The 22,814-nt window shown below is 36.0% G+C and overlaps 1 protein-coding gene across 1 annotated transcript in view; it reads right to left on the reverse strand.

Annotated features, from left to right (window-relative positions):
• Positions 1-10,463: 10,463 nt before the first annotated feature.
• LOC149896321 (unextended protein-like) overlaps positions 10,464-22,814 on the reverse strand; it is a 31,045-nt gene continuing 18,694 nt past the window's right edge. The window contains exons 7-16 of the mRNA XM_090118160.1: positions 22,603-22,774; positions 19,568-19,759; positions 18,889-19,035; positions 18,393-18,533; positions 17,408-17,547; positions 16,679-16,805; positions 16,276-16,405; positions 15,715-15,811; positions 11,075-11,137; positions 10,464-10,577 (exon numbers count right to left, since the gene is read on the reverse strand). Coding sequence (XP_089974286.1) covers positions 10,464-10,577; positions 11,075-11,137; positions 15,715-15,811; positions 16,276-16,405; positions 16,679-16,805; positions 17,408-17,547; positions 18,393-18,533; positions 18,889-19,035; positions 19,568-19,759; positions 22,603-22,774 — 1,323 coding nt within the window. The remainder of the gene's footprint in view (positions 10,578-11,074; positions 11,138-15,714; positions 15,812-16,275; positions 16,406-16,678; positions 16,806-17,407; positions 17,548-18,392; positions 18,534-18,888; positions 19,036-19,567; positions 19,760-22,602; positions 22,775-22,814) is intronic.

Here is a 22,814-nt window from a genome sequence, read left to right on the forward strand (position 1 = left end):
ATCAATGTAATCATTCCCTCTTATTCTAGTCATTTATTGTGTGTAATTAGAGTAAGATTTAGTCCCTATGTCCCTATATCCCTATGTCCCTTTGTACGCTTAATCTTTGAAACTACGCAACGGATTTTGATGCGGTTTTTAATAGATAGAGTGATTCAAGAGGAAGGTTAATATGTATAATAACATCCATTAAATAGTGGAAGTACTGTTATTTTTGAGGTTTCTTATGTGATGTCGTTAAAAATTACATTTTTGTCCGCTTAAATTGCAAACGCAGGCTGAACCCTACGAGTTTTATTAAAATAATGTACGTATTATACACATTGAAAAGGTCTACAGAAAAGTCCGCGATGCTATATGTCTATCTCTTATGGATAACCCACAATAACTTTTTTTGTCATTTACTTTTTACGACAAATAATGGCTAATTTTCGAAGCGTTTTTCACCAATACAGCATTAATACTTAACCAATTAAATACCTTGAATACATTGTTCATTTAATATAGATCTATATGGCCCTTTACACCGTATGATTTAAGTGAATATTTTCGAAGATATTACAGATTTAAAAATTGCGGGACGTAGCGTTTGCGGCGGTTCCGGCCGGCCGCCCGGCTATATATTTTATACCCGTGCGAAGCCGGGGCGGGTCGCTAGTTACAAATATAAAAAAAGTATAATTTATTTTTATTCTTATATTTTATAACCAGCGGTCCTTCGGCTTCGCCCGTGGTACATATTTCGCAATAAAAGGTAGTCTAAGTTCTTCCTCAGGGTCTGTGCCAACTGCCAAAATCGGTTGAGAGGTTTAAGCGGGAAAGCGTAACAGACAGACACAGAGTTACTTTCGCATTTATAATATTAGTAGGGATGTGTTTTTTGTTTTATAATTTTTAGACTCACTAGGTACGACAGGAGCAAAAAATATGCATAGTTTTGAATTTTTGTGCAAATTTTCTTTGTGTTATATTGTAGAATCGATCTCAGTAATATGTTGTAGAATTTTTGTATGTCACCATAAGATTGTAAAACCGTTAAAATAATGTAAGCCACGAGATTGTAATGTGTCGACAAATTGTAATTCGTAATAATATACGAGAGATTGAAATCTACGGTGTTTACAATTTTACGGTGACGTTTATTATTTATTGGAATTGTACAAGTTCTAACATTTTGTGGATAGCATCACCTAAATTATATACCTACTAGCCGCTCCGCGCGGTTTCACCCCCGTGGCTCCTCTCCTGTTGGTCGTAGCGTGATGGTATATAGCCTATAGCCTTCCTCGATAAATGAGCTATCTAACACCGAAAGAAGTTTTCAAATCGGACCAGTAGTTCCCGAGATTAGCGCGTTCAAACAAACAAACTCTTCAGCTTTATAATATTAGTATAGATTATGCATAGGTATGTATAGTATAATATCTGTGGCACAGGTAAATAAGTTTATTTAAATTTTGGCTAGCTTAAAAATATTATCTTATAGGTAATAATAGTGATAAAAATTGTAAATCATTGAAATTTTTGGTGGATAATAAATATTTAAAGAACTATAATGATATTGTTATTTATTGCATGTTATTCCTTTACCTATATTTTAACTATTAAAAAAACTGTTGCATTTTATATTACCGATCTCTGATACAGACTTAATATAACTGCTTTTCCTCAAATAATTTACACTCCATCTGCATTCCAAACAGTACCTAGGTTTTGTCAAATATACATGTTTACTTACTTTTTAATATAATATTTAATCTGTAATCGACGCATGGATTTCGGTCATAAATGATAGGAAGTATTATAAAAATAAAACACCAAAATTTTCATACACATTTCATTTATTTCAATAAAAACAACATAACATAGCATTATAATAGTTTGTAATTAATACTTACCTATGTACACAGCATGCATCATTCAAACCTCCATTAAAAAAAAAGCGTGTGCGAAACTTCAAAAATACCAATAATCGCCTTAAGCGCGTCACACACGGTGAAGATACTTTATCTTAAGATACTGTAATATTTTATATTACAGTATCTTAAGGCATCCGGTATCTCTTTCGGTTTCTCTTTTTGTCATTGCGTAGGTACTAAGACCCCTGTAGAACCGCCATCCTGTTACAAATGACCCACAAAATTTCGGGTCATGATTCGAAGTCGTGATTCGGTATTGACATGACGCGATCTTGAAATTTTACTCTCAAACTGTGCTCTCAAAGCACCTAATGAAGTTTCACTTCTAAATGTATGTACCTATTCATCATATACCTATATTCATAGTCATCGAGATAGGTACGTGGAATTCCATCAACATAAGTCTTATATTGTACTATTATTTTTTTAATAATTATGGTAAACTAATTAGACCGGGAGATACTGACACAAAATTTCGAGTCATTTGTAACAGGATGGCGGTTCTACAGGGGTCTTAGTACGCAATGACAAAAAGAAAAATGATGGTGTGAACGCTGGTACCGGTGGGTTAGTCGCGTGGGCGTTAGTCGAACTCGTCGGAAAAATAGCGAAAGTCAAACGATTTGTAACACAAAAATTTTAGAATTTACCGATAGCCCATAAAAAAGAAGTAGGCGGTAGTGTCATGCCATACTTTTCCGGTATGACTTACAGCCCGCCATACCGACGCGAATGTGTTGATTTAAAAAAAACAATTATTCAACCATTTGTACCAAGCTAACTTTTGCACACGTAACCATCGTCGTGCAGCCATTTACGAAAATCGCCATGCCATACTTTTCGGACGATTCCAAATGGTCGCCATACCGCCGAAAATCTGCAAAATTTTTTTATTTCGCCTATCTTTTTGTACCAGTATTGCATTTGGCTTTTTGGAGAGTATTTGATAAAATGTGACCATTATTATATTTGCCATACTTCTAGTAGGGGGAAAAAGTGCTGTCATACTTGAAAAATAAATTTATTATTAATTTATATAAGTGAAGATTTCCAACACCTAGATCTTTGAAATTTTGTATTTATATTCGTTGATCCTCAAACTTACAGGAAAAATAAGTGCCATACTGTTACAAATCGTTTGACTTTCGCTATTTTCCGATGAGTTCGACTAACGCCCACGCGACTAAGCCGCCGGTACCAGCGTTCACACCATCATTTTTCTTTTTGTCATTGCATACTAAGAACCCTGTAGAACCGCCATCCTGTTACAAATGACTCGAAATTTTGTGTCAGTATCTCCCGGTCTAAATGTTTTAGTAGGTTATGTCATATTTATTACACTTTTAGGTAGTTATGTGAATTTGACGAATTTGATGATATGTGGATGATATGTTAGTTATTTTTTAAATGTGTCTGGCAACTGGCAAGATGTAAAAAACCATGAAAACTGTCCGGCTCTTGAGGTAACATCTTTTTATGCGTCCCCAAGTAACAAATATTAAACTAGCTTCCGCCCACGACTTTGTACGTACATCCCCGTTTTTCCCCGTTCCCGCAAGAATTTCGGGAAATCCGTTCTTAGCGGATGCCTACGTCCTAACATCTACCTGCATGCCAAATTTCAGCCCGATACGTCCAGTGGTTTGGGCTGTGCGTTGATAGATCACTATATCAGTCATCTTTGAGTTTTATATATATGTTACGGCTAAAGGTAGGTGAGAACATAAACTTAAGATTAGCCGGCTAAACTTAGGTTTATTTTCGACGAGGTGTTAATGTTAGTTTGTTCTATCTTTAGCCGGCTAAACTTAAGTGTAACCGCAGGCCCGTGGCTAAAAATGTCGGGGTGGGTAGATTTGGTTACTATAATACATGTAAGGAACAGGGCGAGTGTTTTCTGGCACTTCGCCGGCTGCTGCCGCAGCACGCTCGCTGCGCTCGCTCGGCTCGTGCGGGTCTTAGGAGTTCTAACCTAACCTAACCTAGCCACCAGCTTTCTGCCCTGAGTCGGGGTGGGTAGATTTGGTTACTATAATACATGTAAGGAACAGGGCGAGTGTTTTCTGGCACTGTGCGGGCCCCTCAAGCCCTCCACCGGCCCGGCGCTAACCAAATCTACCCACCCCGACATTTTTAGCCACGGGCCTGCGGTTACACTTAAGTTTAGCCGGCTAAAGATAGAACAAACTAACATTAACACCTCGTCGAAAATAAACCTAAGTTTAGCCGGCTAATCTTAAGTTTATGTTCTCACCTACCTTTAGCCGTGACATATATACTATAATGAAAGTTAGGTACTATTAATTTATACACCTTTACTACCTGTTTCCTGCCAAAGTAACCACAACCCAAACTTGATAGTCGCTGGTCGTTCTTATATGTATAGGAGACATATACAGAGAAACTGTCAACTTTTTTAAAATAAGGAATGTCTGGTCGTCGTGGGCTCTCTATCTAATTACTGGCTTTTCGGTTCTAATTATGTATACTAACTGCACCCCGGGGTTGCACACGCGCGTGAATGAATTTTTTATTTTTCCTTTTAATCCTAATGTTCCTGTGGGTATATCGGTAAAAATAGCCTTAGTTACTGCTTATAACAACAGCTATCTGTCAGTGAAAGTCCCGTTAAAACCGGCCAGCTGTTCCAAAGATTAGCCGGAACAAACAGACAGACAAAAATTTTAAAATTACTATTTTGCTATATGCCCAGTGTATACATCCATATGCATAAAGTAAAAATAGGTTATTTCAATATTAAAAACAGACACTCCAATTTTATTATTAGTACTAGCTTTCCGCCTGCGGCTTCGCCCGCGTTTTCAAAGAAAAACCCGCATAGTTCCCGTTCCCGTGGGATTTCCTGGATAAAACCTATGTCGCTCAGTGAAGATGCAGCTTTCTAATGGTGAAATAATTTTTGAAATCGGTCCAGTAGTTTATGCGTGAAAACCATACATACATACATAATTACAAACCTTTCCTCTTTATAATATTAGTTTAGATAGATAAGTATTTTACACATAGACTGTAACAAGAAGGTTGGATTATAAAAATAAAACACCAAAAAGTCTAACATATACCATTTATTCAATAAAAACAACATTACACTTACATAATAATCGTTTGTAAATGCCTAAGTACATAGCATTTGGGAATTTTGGCAAGAAATCCTTCTACCCTCATTTAACAAAAAAAAAAACAGGCGGATATAAAAAAGCAGCTACATTATTAAATAAATTATGAAGCAATCACAGAACATCTAATTTTCGAAATAAAACACGTTAAAACGGATTTAAACCAGATTTTTTTACTTTTGTCAAAAAACTTATTTCAAATGGTCAGAACGGGACAACATTTTGGAACCATCTAGGCTAGCTTTCAAATAAAAAAAGAATCATCAAAATCGCTTCACCCAGTTGAAAGGTAACATACCCAAAATGAATACAGCCGAATTGATAACCTCCTCCTTTTTTTAAGTCGGTTAAAAAATAATTCTTTTTTATAGATTTTTTCTAGTTTTAGAGAGAAGAAACCGGTTTTAACGTGTTTAAATTGAAACAGTAGCAAAATAAACAGACAACATACACACTAATTTTAATCACCTTTATCAATACTATTCTATAATTTTTGAGGTAATACGAAAATGTCAGGCATTCGCATACGTATATATTAAATGATCATGTGTGTCGCAGCAAAGAAGCTTAATCAGTCATTTAATGAACAGCCTAGCCCAATTATTAAACATTAGTCATTACGTAAGAATCGCAGTGTGTATACTGTTTAGGCAAGTAATTAAGTATCCAAAAATAAGCTGTTTAATAAACTGCCTAAGCTCTTAATTAACTGACTGATTACGGTAATTGCGACATATAGGGTGAATATAATTAGTAATTATGAGAAATAATAATTTTTATTGTCGTTGTACTGTATCGGAATTATTATTTTGATAATGTTAATACTAAATAGGCCATTTTGTGAGATCTAAGTCCAAAAATATAGGGCTGTCAACTTATAGAAAAATTATATATAAAAAAATGTCTCTACGTCTTATGTATAGTTCTTTGGCTAGAGAGAGAGACATATTATTAAGTACTTTGATTATATTTGGCATTAAAAAAATCCCGAATAGTTCCCGTTCCCGTTCCGGGTTAAGACCTATCCTATGTGTTAATCCAAGTTACCCTTTATATGTGTGCTAAATTTCAATGTAATCAGTTAAGTAGTATTTGCGTGAGAGTAACAAACATAATAATAAATAAATAAATAAATACACTTTATTCAGCACCATGTAAATACACGTAAAAAAAGAAACAGACAATATGATTATAAAGCTAAAAAGGCGGCCTTATCGCTACTAAGCGATTTCTACCAGGCAACCTATGGGTAGGATTTTTAATTATAAGAAAGAGGTGAAAACAATAGGTGGTGCAGCAATGAAAATGAATTACAGTACATTTTAACCATACAACTACTTATATTATAAATACATAATAATATGTAATAAATATAATTTAAGAATACCTACTTATACATTATATACATATTAATATATACGTACACATAATATACAATACATACAATACATAATATATATACCTATACAATACAATTATTAAATAAAATATAAGGATACTAACAATTTATTTGGGAGAAGAAATGGTTGAAAACTAAATTTTTAAATATGTTCAGCGATTTCGCACGTCTGATTTCAATTGGCAGAGCGTTCCAAAGAAGTATCGACTGTATATGGAAGGATTTGTGGTAAAATTTTGATTTATGGGGAGGAATTTTCAATAGCAAATTGCCAGTGCAGCGCAGATTTAAATCAACATTCGAACGAAATTCAAATTTTTCTTTAAGGTAGACAGGGGCTTGAGGATAGAAAAGGATTTTGTACAAAGATGTAAGTACATGCATGTTGCGACGTAGACGTATGGGTAACCATTTGAGCCTCATACGGTATTCTGTGACGTGATCATACTTGCGGAGGCCAAATACGAATCTTATACAAACATTTTGCAGCCGTTCAAGTTTGTCCAATTGCAATTCAGTAAGGTCAGTAGCAAATGTCGGAATAATCGAGGATGGGAAGGAGGAGGGACTGTGCAAGAGAAATTTTTGTTGGAATGGGTAAGAAATTCCGAATACGTCTTAACGAATGTGATGCAGCAAATACCTTCTTACTCAGTTCGTTAATTTGTTTGTGCCAAGATAAAGTGCGATCAAACATAACACCAAGATTTTTAACCGAATCACTTACCGGTATAATTGTGTTATCTACAGTAATAGGAGGAAGAATTGACCAGTCAATCCTCGAAATGAAACTGGGACTCCCGATGATAATAGATTGAGTCTTTGATGGATTGACTCCCAAACCGTATGATCTACTCCAAGCTACTATCGAGGCAAGATCCTTATTCATCAATCGAATAGCAGATGGTAAATCTTCGAGAGTTGAACGAGTATAGATTTGGAGATCATCTGCATACATATGTGAGAGCGAAGTAAGGGAAACAGTGATATTATTAATAAATATGGAAAAGAGGAGAGGAGAAAGGACGCCACCTTGTGGAACGCCAGCAGTGATGCTTGACCAGGTTGAGAAAGTACTATCAACTTTGATTCGTTGCTGACGCCCCAGCAAGTAACTTTGAAACCACGCAATCACCGTTGGAGATATGTTAATGGAGCGAAGCAAGCTCACTAGGATATCAAAGTCTACAGTGTTGAACGCGTTACTGAAATCCAGTAAGGTAAGAATAGTGAGCTGCTTTTCATCGATTCCCGCTCGAATATCGTCAGTGATCTTAGTGAGTGCAGTAGCCGTACTATGCCCAGGACGGAAGCCAGATTGACAAGGATTTAAGATGGAGTTTTTGTTGAGGAAACGGGTTAACTGTTCGTGGACTAAACGTTCCAGTGCTTTGGATAAGAAAGGGAGGATGGAGATTGGACGATAATCGGAAAAGGATGCAGGATGGATTTTTTTAGGTAAGGGTAGAACGTCTGCATTTTTCCAGGCATCCGGAAATATGCCAGAGGAGATGGAAGAGTTAAATATGAAAGTTATTACAGGTGTAAGGATATCAATAATAGGAAGGATCATACTGCGGCTAATACAATCACCACCAACGGCTTTAGAAGAAATCGATGAAATGCTCTTCTTAACATCACAATCGGAGAATTGCCTGAAATGGAACGGTTGATAATTAGGAGTTTGATAAGAAGAAAGATTATTACATACTCACATACACATCCATCCTCACAAACTTTCGCATTTATAATATTAGTAGGATAGGACATTAAAGTAGTTTTTTTTCGTATAATATAATTTTGACGATAATATTTTTTATATATTTAGTTTCGGTAAATATGAATGTAATAAAATGACAGCAAATTAATATTATCAGTATGTTTCCTTAAAAATTATGAATAAAATATTAGTTGACAGCCCTAGCGTAAAACTAAAGTTAAGTTAAAAAACCATCATCGCATTAATACTTTTAAAAATAAAATTATACCACTCACATTTAGGAAAAAAAAACATTTTTTAAATATGACGTTTGATGAAATTTTACACAGTGATAGATCGTTATGAAATTTTACTATATTCGCTAATATTCTAATTCCAAAGAGAGGTAAAGTCGTCGTATAAAGTTAGTTGGTAGTTATTTTGTACTATAATAGAGAAGAGAGAAGAAAAGAGAAAGAAATCTTTTATTTACAGTCTTACCTCGGAAAGATAACCTTATAATCTAAGTTTGTCAAATTACACACAGAACTTCATCAAATTTGGTCAAGCAGTTTTTAAGTTATATGCACGAATTATACATGATGCCGTTAGATTGTAATTTAACGGTGTTTACAATTTCACGGTGACCTAAACATACTGTAAGGAATACGATTGTTCTTTTTTAATTCTTTGTTTATAGGTTGCTTGGGAGAAATCGCCTATAAGTTATAAGCCGTCCTTACTATTTTCATATCTTTTTAGTGGTAAGACTGTACAATAAACGCTATTAGTATCACAAATTAACTAAGAGAAAATTATTATGTAGCATTGGAGTAGATAGTTTTTTGGGGCTTGCATTGTTTAAATTAATAAAAAAATAAAACCAAAAAATGGGGTTAGAGGTTTGACATATGCTTCCTGTTACAAAATCCTATCTTTTTAGGATATACAAAATCTCATCCTTTTAGGCATAGCCGTTTCGTCTATTAATATAAGTATAAGTCAGTGCAAGCCCAAAATTGACTCCCATATTAATAAATTATTACAATTACAATTAATAAATTCTAATTACTAATCATAAATAATTTTAAATTCTTACGAAAATACCCTCAAAATTACTTTTTGAAGTGAAGAAGTTTTCTTTAGGCGCGTTGAGAGTAAAATTCCAAGGTCGCGTCATGGCAATACCGTTACGTCATGGAGCAAGGCGACGATTTTCGTACCTTTGAATCTCGCCAAAAAAGTTTCACTTCTGACACGTGTTTTTCTTAAATTATTTGAGGGTAGTTCCATAAGAATTACAGAGTGCAACCTAAAACTAAAAAAAAGTGCGTCTCTTTCTAATACTTAACGACCTCTGTGTTGGACAGAGACGGATATATCTTTAATAGTTACGCATTCAAATTCGGACGAAATCGTAGGTTAAAATTTTTATGTACTATAGAGTTTTAGTCATAGACTATTAAATTGTAATCAGAGACAATTTTTTTGCTTTTTGTAAAGACACAGAGCCATTTTCTTTCTCTTTCCGCGCAAATCTTTACGAAAATATTCTTTGACACCTTTAGAAAGAGACAAAACACTATAGCTCTGTCTCTTTCGCACATTTAAAATAGTTCGTTATATATTTTTATAAAGTAAATAATCATAATTCATAAGTATTTAAAATTATCAAATAAGTGGGATAAATTAAGTACGTTTAAAAGTAACATATTATGTTTAAGTTATCTATGACTGAGTTAAGTTAATATTAAGTACAGAGATTCGTTCGATTGTACATGATTGGTTTAAATACTCAAATTATTCTAGACAAAATAATTATTAAGTATACAAAATCGACTTTTCATCAATATTTTTTCTGACATTTTGATATCTACATAAAGTAGATAATAAATGGAAGATATTTCTTACATTTTTCTTTATATTCGTTTCGTATGACATTTTATATTTTTCTAGCGTTTCCCCTTTCACTCCCTAGCGCTATCAACCTCATGGTGTAACGTTCCCAAATTTCTCCACGGCACACCCTCCCCTCCTTTCTAAATCTCTAACCCCATCTCTAACTCCACTCCCTCCTATATCCTTTTAGTACTTAAGCAACTTCTTCCTTCCAAATATCCCCCTTTTCTCACCTCCCATCTTCAATTCATTTTGTTTCCTAGTACTTAAGCAACTTCTCCTTCCTTTTGAACCCTAGTGTTTAAGAAACTTCCCCTGTTTCCATCATACACCGTTTTCGTCCTCCCTTCTATATCCCCCTATTCTCCTCCCCTACACAACTCTCTCCCCCCGCCCTTCTACATCCTCCCCTAGTGTTTAAGCAATTTCTCTTGTTCATCTGCCCTCGCGAACACATCCCCGTTCCGTTCGGGCGAGCTTCGTGGTAAGGACGAACGGGCGGTGGGACATGGGTTCGGTGATACCTGCAAAATTGAGGGAAAAACAAAAAAATATATATTTACGGCCCTACTACAAGTTAAACAATGGATAAATGTCTTCCATTATCTACCATAGCTGTCTCGCTCTTGCTCACATGAAACGTCAATCATAAAAACGAGACAGGTTATTGCAATAACTAATCCGATGCAAAGCGAATGGGTAACATTTTATTAGTAAGACCGTTGGATTATTTTGCATATGCAATGTAAGACCCATTAGGCCATAAACTTGAGAATAGTCAAATGAGTACAAAAATAATCGACCAAAAGGGCAGTGAAATTATAAATATAAAAACAAGGAGAGCAGCAAATTTTTATTTTAGAATTTATCAAATAATTATAGATTGCATTAGATAAGAAATTTAAAATACTTCAATCAGTTTACATTGATGACATTATAATATCATCAATATTACATTATGAATAATAGTCTATCACAAGTAGTTATTAATTTTTAGACAAAAATTGAAAATATATTGTACCTGTCTTGACGGAGTTTTGTGTTCACCACTGATGCTTATATCTTCATCCACGGATTCCAATAGCTAAAAATAATTTGTTTTATTAAATAACACAATACACACAGCAAACATCAACACAATTGTTTTGTAAAAATACATATAAAAATATGGTAGGAAGGCAGGAAAGGATGTTAGAAAGGAAATTGACGTCTCGTGATGATCAATGAAAACGTTAAGCATTTTAATTTTTCGAGTGATGGTCCTTACGTACTGTAATAAAATACAGTTTGACATAGTATATTGCTTTTCCCACGGTTTGCTTACATTAGGTACTATAAGTAATCGTGTGATATCAAACTTTTTTTTTGTTTCTGCAATAAATAGTAACATTCCATAACGTTCTAAAAATATATTTATGAAAAACACAAAGCAAAACTTAAAGGCTTAAATCATAACACTCGTACTATAACTCCCTCATTTAGGGCCGTTCCCAAAATCGTATCTATCTTCGGTTTGACCCTACTAAAGATAGAAAATGCTATCTGTCTTTTGTTTTGGCGTCCCAATAAGCTTACTAGCGATAAGCTAACCTATCTCTGATCGCTATCTATCGTCTGGAGGACTAACTACTTACTAGAGGTATATTTTTCTCCTTGAATTTGTCTATTTGAGCGTCCCAATAACGTTTTGACAGCTGTCAGCCAGTAATGGCCGTTCCCAATATCGTATCTATCTTACGATAGATAGAACCTTACTAGCTATCGGAGATAGCTGTCTATCCAAAACCGTAGTTTGAATATTGGGAACGGCCACTATAATACCATCATTGAAGTACGAACTACTAAGTAAATCTCTTATAACCTTCAAGTCTGGTCCTTCTGCTCCAGTAGCCTTATGATCTTGGTTAACTTCATCAAAATCAATCTCTCCACAGACCTCATATTAATATTATATACATCTATATCACTCTCTACTTTACTGTCATCGGAGTCCCTTTTTAAATCTATTATTTTGTCATCAACATCTTGTACTAAATTAGCAATTTCTTCTTCATCATTGATTGCGGGATCACTGTTTGGATGAAATGTTAGGAGAGATCGCTCTGTGCGGAATTGGGCTTTCTTTTTCGCTCCTGAATAATGTGGGATTATTATTTGATATTTGTTATGATAACTTAGGTATAATATATTATGTTATATTACGAAATGTAGCATAGAAAAATCTGTAGAGAATTTATAGTCATATACTGTGGAAATAACCGAAATAATGATTTCTGTATAGTCATATAATTCATAACTGATATTCAATTTAGTTGATTTTCGTGATATAAGCAAAATATGAACTACTTATGAAGCACTTTGTACGTGAGTTTTCATAAGTTGACTGTAATAGTTACTGTTGTTTGAAAAAGAAGTAATTCCCACGTAGGTGGTATTAAATTCACTACTACCGAAGTCCGATATTAATTATAATACCTATTCATGTTTTAACTGATAATACTCAACCAACCTTTCTTATCAAGATCCTCAATTGAACCAACGTTGACCACACTCTGGCCATTCCCGTCTTTATTCCAATACTGTAACTTTAAGGAAATTTTATCCTGAGATAATGAGCCTGATTGCTTTCTAGTTAAATCTATATCCGATTGTTTAGGTGACACGGAATTTATTGAAGTACTCGTTCTTGACGAATTTGCTGGGCTTTCAGATTTGGCCAATCTATTGGCCAGGTTGGACCAAGGTTTTGTATCGCCTGTTTGACTATTTGACGTAGTTATAGGAGGAGTTTTCACCTCCTCATTCGACGCGTTTTTCGGGCTGTCCTTAACAACTTTAGTAGACGAAATAGAACTTTTCTTGCCGAGGTTTTCATTCCTAGGACTGTTTCTCCTCGAAACATTGGACGAAGCATTTGTCCAGTATTTGGACGTGTTGGCCGTTTCGCTGTCCGTCTTGGACGCGTTCGACGCATTGGCCGAAGCGCTGGTCCAATATTTGGACGTGCTGGCCGTTTGGCTCTCAGTTCTACCAACTTCTTTATTCGTCCACTGCTTGGACGTTTGACTGTCCGATCTGGGCACATATAACTTTCGGGCCAACTTATCAGCCAAGTACTTGGCGATGTATTCCTTATCACTTGAGGTTGGTGAAGAGTAGTCAGAAGGTATATTGTTTTGAGACAGTTGTTTGAACTCCATTGTATGCGATTTTGGAGTCTGCAAATTGTTTAGTTCGCTTTTCAAGTGGTATTAATTTTTAAATATGGTTTTTCGTACGCAATGCGGTTATGCTATATCAATGGGAAATTATTAATATATGTATTAACAAACCCAAGTAATATATAAAGTTATACGTACACAACATCCAACATGTTACTCTTACTATCTTTTTAAAACAACTTACGTATTTTTTAATATTATTACCCGACTGCCAAAGAAGGAGGGTAATGTTTTTCGAGTGTATGTAAGTATGTATGTATGTCTTTTCCTTTGTGACCACCTGTAGCCTAAACGGCTTGATGGGTTTTGATGTATGAGGTATCGTTAGATTTGTCTTGATTACGGGAGTGTCATAGGATACATTTTATCCTAAAAGTCCCACGGGATAAAGACATAATAATATTTTTTCTAAATTTCCCTTTAAAAAAATATGTATGCGTGTGCAGTCGGGTATTTTGTTTTTTTAATAATAATTGCTTGTGCAATTTCAAACTACACAAAACACTACTGAGTCCAAGAGCCAATTTAGATAAAAATGCAACTTATTTCATCAGTCGTAAGATTTCAATATTTAGAACTTTATACTCGAAGTCTAATCGATAGCTAAATCACTTTTCTTATAGATTGAGCGATTACCTGTGGTTTATTAATTATCAACAGATTACAGCAATTAGACATTTGTGGATAATTACAGTATTTTTTTAAACATATTTCACTGCTACACTCCTTCTATCTTTTCAAGATACACTCTACATCAATTTTTCTAGTGTCAATGTAATATAAAATAACACACTATAGATTATTCAATTTTTCACGTAATATCAAGGTACAACTTGTGCATTTTGCACAATCTACTAAAACCTGTATCTAATATTCACCTACCGAACATTCTACTGAACTAAATCCTGTATTCTGACTATCCACACATCTAAAATTATATAATTCTCTTCTTTGGTGATTTTACAAGACTACATGTTATAACTTTTACCAAGTAACCTGTCCGAATCTTCTTCTTCTTCTTATATATAAAAATGAATCGCAAAATGTGTTGGTAAGCGCATAACTCGAGAACGGCTGAACCGATTTAGATAATTATTTTTTTATTATATTCCTTGAAGTACGAGGATGGTTCTTATGTAGAGAAAACGAAAACATGTACCACGGGCGAAGCCGGGGCGGACCGCTAGTTACTTATAAAATTACATCATCGTACCAACGTATTTCACAAACAACACCCTGTAATATCCAATTGTAACCAACGTAAGATCAAATCTTTACTTTTACTACACATGTGAACTGTCTTTACTATATCTATAAATTTCACTAAACCTGTACCAATACATTTTACAAACTACCCCCACTAACGTAGGATAAATGGGATAGTAGAGGTAGGATAGTATACATGGGATTGTAGATATAAGGCATATGTTTTTTGTAAAATATGGCGAAGTATGACGGATTAAAGTGTATACTCAAACTACCCGCTACACCAAAATAAGCACGGTATACTCGTTGCGGCACCTGACCGTCCCCGTTCGGAATGATGCCCGCACTTTGCGGGATAAATGGGATAGTAGAGGTGGGATAGTGTATACGTTATTGTAGATGTAGGACATTGATTTTTTTTTTGTGAAGTATGGCGAATTATGACGGATTTAAGTGTGATTTCAAACCTAACCTAACTATACCTAAATTACTTATCAAACTACACCCTGTACACAAACTGCCCGCTACAGCAACACAAGCACGGTATACACGTTGCGGCACCTGACCGTCCCCGTTCGGAATGGAGCCCGCACTTTGCGGGATAAATAGGATAGTAGAAGTGGGATAGTGTATATGGTATTGTAGATGTAGGACACTGTTTCTATTGTTAAGTATGGCGTCAGATGACGTATTTTAAGTGTGTTTTCTAACCTAGCTAGACCTAAATTACTTATCAAACTACAACAACACAAGCACGGTATACACGTTGCGGCACCTGACCGTCCCCGTTCGGAATGGAGCCCGCACTGAGCGAGGTGCGAGCGCTTTGTAGTGTCTCACTGTGAGCGGCCAACGTGCCGACGCTCTGGGGAGCGGGTGGGGTTGTGTGGGATAATTATGGGATAATTACAGGATAAGTGGGATAATTATCGGATAAGTGGGATAATTATAGGATAAATGGTATAGTAGAGGTGGGACAGTGTATATGAGATAGTAAATATGGGGTTGCATATGGGATTGACTTTATTGATTTTATAAATGCATAGCATATGCATTATGCATGTTTTAAAAAATCGATTCATTTGATAATTATCATATTTTAATTTCTTGTAAAAATACCAATTAAATATTGTAGAACCATCCTATCAAAAAAAATCTTTTTTTCAATTATTGAGACCATTTTCAAAGTAAAAAATGAAATAAGTTAATTTTTGTTTATGGTGAAAATACATACCTTATCAACTTCAGTGTCGAACTGTTCATTGGTTGCGCCCTTCGATAGAGCGCCCTTCTCCATGAGGGAAGCACGTTTGGCCGCTAAGTATAGACTCCTAGAATATTGTTGAGATTAGAAATTGATGGAGGAAAGTTTCAGATGACAATATATCGAGTGGTTTTTGAGTCACTGAAATCAACCTCAACAGAGTGATTTCAGCGTTGAGTGTGATTTGAGTGTTGAGCGTGATTAAAGTGTGATTTGAAATGAAATGAAATACGTTTATTATGGATACATAGAAGATACAAATAAAATAAAATAAAACAAGAAACTTAAATCTAACTTAAATATATGTATGCCACAAAAGGCCTGCCACTCAGTGCAATACACTGATTTTCAGTGGTTGCCTTAGGATGCCTTGCTGACAGTGGATGTATTTTTTGCTCAAAACTGCATAAGGTTATTAAAAAATAATAACCTTATACTGCAGATTTGAGTGTTGAGTTTGTTTTGAGCACGTTTTAAACACACTTGAGCACTATAAAGACACATTTTGATCACACACACACGCACACTGACCGTTTAACAGTGAGATAGAACATCTCAGTGACCGCCCGCACCGAGTAGTCCGGCACGAACGTGTGACGCAACATCGAGTCCATGTTTATGTTCTGGAGGGAGCCCATCGCTGAGGGGGTGGGGGATTCCGCTGGAAAATTAATATAAAATTATTATCTTAATTTATTAAATTATTTTAATTTATTATTATTATTAATAAATTAAAATTAATGCAATGCATTGCGTCATAGCGAAACCGTCACGTCATGGAGTAAGGCAACGATTTTAGTACCTGAATATTTCTAGTTTCATTTCTAACACGTGTGCTCGGCAAACACGCTTTTTTATTTTAAATCATGTTGTTATGAGGGTTTATCTAATCGATCCGCACTAAGTAGTCCCCCCAGGGGGGGTCCACACTCACCGAGCCCCACGTTCTGCGTGAGCGCCTGCACGCCGAAGTACGTGAAGGGCCCCGCCTCGAACACGAGGTTCTCGCGGCCCACCGTCACCTCCACTCGGCCCTCCAGGATTAGCACGAAATAGTCCACCTGCAGGGGAATAACATATTATTGTCACAGATAATAAAATAATAATTAAAAAAAAAAACTAAAAAAATCACGTGTACAAAGTTCGAATTAAATCTGTGCGTCAACAATCCTCAAAACATCCCAAAAACACCAAAAACTTATTTTCCCCCTTTTTCCAAGTCAACTTACTGGCTTCTCCTGTTGAAAGATACGTTTTCACACACTACTTCTAACTTCATTCAGGAAACCAACATCAAATTATTTCCAACTACCTTCAAACCAGAAATAAAGGATCCCCCTTTTCCCCTTTCACCAAGTCAACTTACCGCCTTCCCCTGAAAGACGAATGTAATCACGTTCCTTTTCTAGCACATATGTAATGACGTCTTTCTTCATCTTGTCCTTTAATAGAGTACATCATGTCTTTAGACCAGTTATTTAACTATCACTACCCTCAAAACAGTCAAAAAACATTTTCCCCTTTCCCCAAGTCAACGCACCATTTTACTCTGGTGATAGAGGTCGTGTTTCTAGCTTTATTTACGAATACAAACGCAAACTGAACTACAAAACACACTCAAAACACATTTTCCCCCTTTTCCCCTCTACCCAAGTGAACTCACCGGCTTCCCCTGCTGAAACACATACGTATTGACGTCTTTCTTCGTCTTGCCCTTCACTTTGATGTGATGGATGACATCTTGTTTCAGTAAACGTCGTAACACTGTCTCAGAGACTACGTCCGGCTTGAACGCGTCTACACCTTTGGGGAGAAAAATTAAAAGTCAATTATGCTTTATTTATTTCCGTAAGATATCTTTAAACTCCATTTCACTATAAAATTGAATATAATGAGAAAAATGTCATAGTACGAGATCCCACAGCAGAATTAGTGCGTTCATAGTTTTTTTGCTAAAACTAAAATTTTATGTATTTATAATTAGGAAAATATATCGACTATGTTGCCAGTCAAAGTTTGACCGCAAGCATTTTTAATTTTTTTTTTCAGTTCAAAGCAAAAAAATTGGTTGTTTGTAAAGTAGATTTACGATCGAGATGTTTACGTGATAACGTCTTATTGGTGGCAGCGCTCGAGATGAGACGGGAGATCGGTCCGTCTCTCTCTCGTTATACCTGCGATCGCGCTCGTGAGGTTTTGGTGTGAAACAAGTTTCTGAACATGTCACCCGACTAAAACGATTTTAAAAACGTTATCACGTTAAAATCTATGAACGTACTAATCCTGCCTTGGGACGGGCGCGGAGGTGTGGCTTGAAGGTATAGCATGCAATAGCTTTACCGCGGCAGTCCCTGAGTGCCACACGTCTTTTTTTATTATTATCCGTATATGTACTGAGAGTTCTGTGTCGCATTGGGCATTGCCCTGTAATGGCATGTGATGTTTTTTAAATAAATAAATAAATATTTTTTTTTTGTTTCAATTTTACTCAAAAACAACAGGATCGATTAGCAAGCTCCATCTTTACAAGTAACATATAGGCAATATTCTTTTCTTCAGTCACCCACGCGAAGCCGGGTCAAGCTATACTACTCATTCGAAAAATTGTATTATTTATAGCGATGCTGATAAAACACTGTCAAACTCACTAGTGCTGAGAAACTGGAAGGTAGCCAGCGTGAGCTGCGGCGATATGTGTATGCGCCTGTGCTCGTGTCTCTCAGCAAACGCTGCGAAGTCTTGCAGTTTGTGCTGCGGTCGGTTGCGTCTGCGCTTCGTGCGGTTGTCCACTGGGAAATAATATTGAGTCCAATAAATAAGTAGTGAGTAATGAATTATTGTATTTAAGATATATAACAAATAGTTTTATGGAACAGCTTTCTAATAAAATGTATATTTGTTACAAGCAAATATAAAGGAAAATATAAATACTCGACAACATAATTATGTACTACCCAGTTATCAGAATGTCCCCAGTTGACAGAACGTCACCAGTTGACAGAACATCCCCAGTTGACAGAACGTCCCCAGTTAACAGAATGTCCCGTTGATAGAACGTCACCACTTGATCTCTCAAGAAGTCCCCAGAATGTCCCCAGTTGACAGTATGTGGGCTGATGATGATGATGATGACCCAATACTCACGGAACACATCGGTCTCGTCGACAATCTCCGCCTGTATCATCTCCTCGATGACGTCCTCCAGCGTCACCAAGCCGACCGTCTCGTAGAACGGGTCGCCTTCACCCTCGCTGTTTATGCGGTGCACGAAAGCCATGTGCCCTTTGTGACCTGTGGTTATATGGAAGAAATTTTTTTTTTCCTTTAGAATTTTAATTCTTTAAAAATTTCGAATAAAATTTAGGTATTTTTTTATTGAAAGTTTTATTAACATTTTCTTGCCACTCCCGGGAATCGAACCGACTAATCTTATATATAAAAATGAATCGCAAAATGTGTTGGTAAGCGCATAACTCGAGAACGGCTGAACCGATTTCGATCATTCTTTTTTTATTATATTCCTTGAAGTACGAGGATGGTTTTTATGTAGAGAAAACGTAAATATTATGTACCACGGGCGAAGCCGGGGCGGACCGCTAGTATCTGATAAAATTACACCCTTTACTTCTATTGAATCAAGGGCGTCATTAGGGTCAATTATAAAAATGAAACCTCTCTAAAGTCGTCCCTTGACGATGATGCAGCATGACAAGCGTAACAAATTTGATAAATCAAATGAAAGGAAAGAAGAGTTCAATAAGTTAGAAATGTGACTTATGACCTATTAAATAAACACGAAATTAAACTATTATGTGACACTCACCATCTTTAAACTGCTTGAACATGACATCCAAAGTGACATCCTCGAACACAAAGTTGCACGGGTTCTGATAGTACTGGCAGAGCGTGCGCAGCGGCGTGTTGTCGTCCGGGTCCACGAACGCGAGGTCCTTTATGAACAGGACCGTCACTATGTTCCCGCGGTGACCCTCGTATACTGGGATACGGGAGTAGCCTGGAGAAAAAACAAGTTAGGAACTCGAAAATATAACTAGATCTTCCAGCTAAGTTAAAGATAGGAAATCAAACATATGACCTAAGATACATATGGAAACTTCGCCGAAATTAAGAAAATATTGTCAGAGATCATTCTATCAGTATCTATACTGGGATACGGGAGTAGCCTGGGGGGAGAGACTAGTTAGTTACACTATACAGAATGAAAATTTTCAATGGGCCCTGGAGGGAAAATACTTGAATTACTGGAAAAAGCAATTTTTTCTTAAAAGGAAACGTGACTTAATTTTTTTTAATAATTTTTATATTTTATTTTATTATATTCTTTTAATTACATTTATCTGGCGTATAGTCTTCATACTAACGCTTTGGTCAGTTATTTTGTGGTACCCATAAAATACTATTTATTTATTTATTTTAGCCTGAGTTATTTTATTTGCTCATTTATAAATAAAATACTTTGCAATTTTATGCCCCAAATAATCCATACTTAATATTATAAATGCGAAAGTAACTCTGTCTGTCTGTCTGTTACTCAATCACGCCTGAACTACTGAACCAATTTGCATGAAATTTGGTATAGATATATTTTGATACCCGAGAAAGGACATAGGATAGGTTTTATCCCGGAAATCCTACGGGAACGGGTTTTTCTCTGAAAACGCGGGCGAAGCCATCACGCCTGAACTACTGAACCAATTTGCATGAAATTTGGTATAGATATATTTTGATACCCGAGAAAGGACATAGGATAGGTTTTATCCCGGAAATCCTACGGGAACGGGTTTTTCTCTGAAAACGCGGGCGAAGCCGCGGGCGGAAAGCTGGTATAGAATAAATGCTAGACAAGAGACTAGGCCAAAATAAACATTAAAACTTTTTTATGATAAGTTCCCATCTATTCCCATCATAAAACTTTCGATACACAGATCGATTTAAACTAGATAGGGCAAGTGCGTTTTAATTGTACAACAGAAATAAAAATAGTTAAATTACTAATAATTCTCCATCCATACTAATATTATAAATGCGAAAGTAACTTTAACTACTGAACCAATTTGCATGAAATTTGGTATAGAGATATTTTGATACTCGAGAAAGGACATAGGATAGGTTTTATCCCGGAAATCCTACCGGAACGTGTTTTTCTTTGAAAACGCAGGCGAAGCCGCGGGCGGAAAGCTAGTAGTATCTTCATAAATGTCAATGTTTGTTTATGTTTACGGCTAACCAGATTTTATTGACAATTTTTTATTCCCTTATAGCCTAATACGACTCATAATTATTATAAATTTGACGATTTGAAGTGCTGATTTTTATGGCTTCAAAGTACAAAAAAAACTAATGAAAAACGGATTTGACTCGACTGTTTATAATGTTAATTTAATTCATTATTTTTCTTCATTTTACAACAAATTACCATTATATTTTTATCACCAGTATACAATGCATTGCCATCAAGAACCCTATTAATTAAAAATAACATATTTCTATACAAATGTGCATTGCGCCTACTCCATACACAAAAGTCACACGATGGACTCATCTAGTATCTATAACATCCTCCTTCAACTCTCACGTCGTAAACTATTACATAAATCTATGTTTATCCGAAGGGCACCGCTGGAATGGTTCCAAAATGTTTTCATAAACTTCTATACATAGACTAGACGAAAACATTAGGGCAAGTACACATTGGGCGCTCGGCGTTGCGTTACCCGCGCGTTGTTAGCGTACATACAGCGCGCTTAGTACGGCGTTCAGCGCGCGTTAGTAGGGCGAACATACTTTTGGATCAGTTCGAAAATGGACGTCGAAGAGATTGCTTGTGTGTGGATCGTCGACGACGAAAGCAAAGAGAATATTGGGGGGCATCCAATACAGAGATGACTGACGCATGGGATGTCTGTTACATTATATCTCAATAAAATTAAAAAATACGGACCTAAGTTTAATTCAATAAATCTTATTCTTATAATCGGGACTTCCCATATCCCAGATATCTGGTCGCTTTTGGATTTTTCTTTAAAGAAATCAGTTTCAAAATGCTCGATCTCCATTTTCTTTCCGAAAAGTGCGTCCTCTCTACACAAAAGCGCGCGTTGAAATGTACACCGAAATGGCGACTCATGTATCTCGAAACGCGCGTCTGACGCTCTCCCAACGCGCGTTTGAAAGAAAATCTCAAAGCGCGCGTTTGACGAGCGCTTGATCAGAAACGCGCGCTTGCATTTGTACACTTCAATAGAATTCGGGGTTCTCGAAACGCGCGTTAGCAAAGCGCGCGTTTCAAAACGCCCAATGTGTACTTACTGTTAATATATTGACACGCTCTTTCATATTCGGTTAAAAACTTTTAAACTCATCTAGTCGTTATTGTAACACGTAAAATATGAATGAAATGTAAACATATTTTGAAAGTATAATAGGAGCAAACAAATGAACATTATAAAATTTTAATTATTATATAACATTGATACATAAACAACAAAAAACTACCTTATATCCCTAAAATTTCCCTCCCTTTACCCGCGTATTGTCCAGATTATAAAAAGTTGGAAATTCGTCTACTTTGACGTTAACAAATAGTAGAAAACTTGGCAAAAATCTACTTTTCCCTAAATGTTTCTTTTCCCCTACTCACGAGTTCAGTATCAAATAAAAACTGTTATCCCCTTTTGCGATATTAATAATAATAAATAATAATTAATCACATACATTGTCTTCAAGATCCCGATTGACGTCAACAAACACAATCGGCACCGTTTTCCCCAGGATAAAGTCACTCAAAACCCCCCAAAATTACTTGCTCCCAAATTTTCCCCTTTTCCCCCTACTTACCAGACTTAATAATCTCCGACATCGTCTCAAAGTCCAGTATCGACGTGATCGGCAACATGAACACGTCTTCCAATTTCGTCATTACACTCGACACGGTTTTCTTGCGCAGTTCCAAAGCACCAGATATTATGTTCACCTCGTCTTTGTCGAGATCGTTCACGTCTGTTGTCAACTGGTGAATGGGGGATGGGGGTTAATTTTTTTAAAATAGG

This window comes from Colias eurytheme, chromosome 29 (genome assembly GCF_061535395.1).
Source record: "Colias eurytheme isolate Ceu_HAF_F1 chromosome 29, ilColEury1 Martin Lab GWU primary, whole genome shotgun sequence".
Classification (NCBI taxonomy): Eukaryota; Metazoa; Arthropoda; class Insecta; order Lepidoptera; family Pieridae; genus Colias; species Colias eurytheme.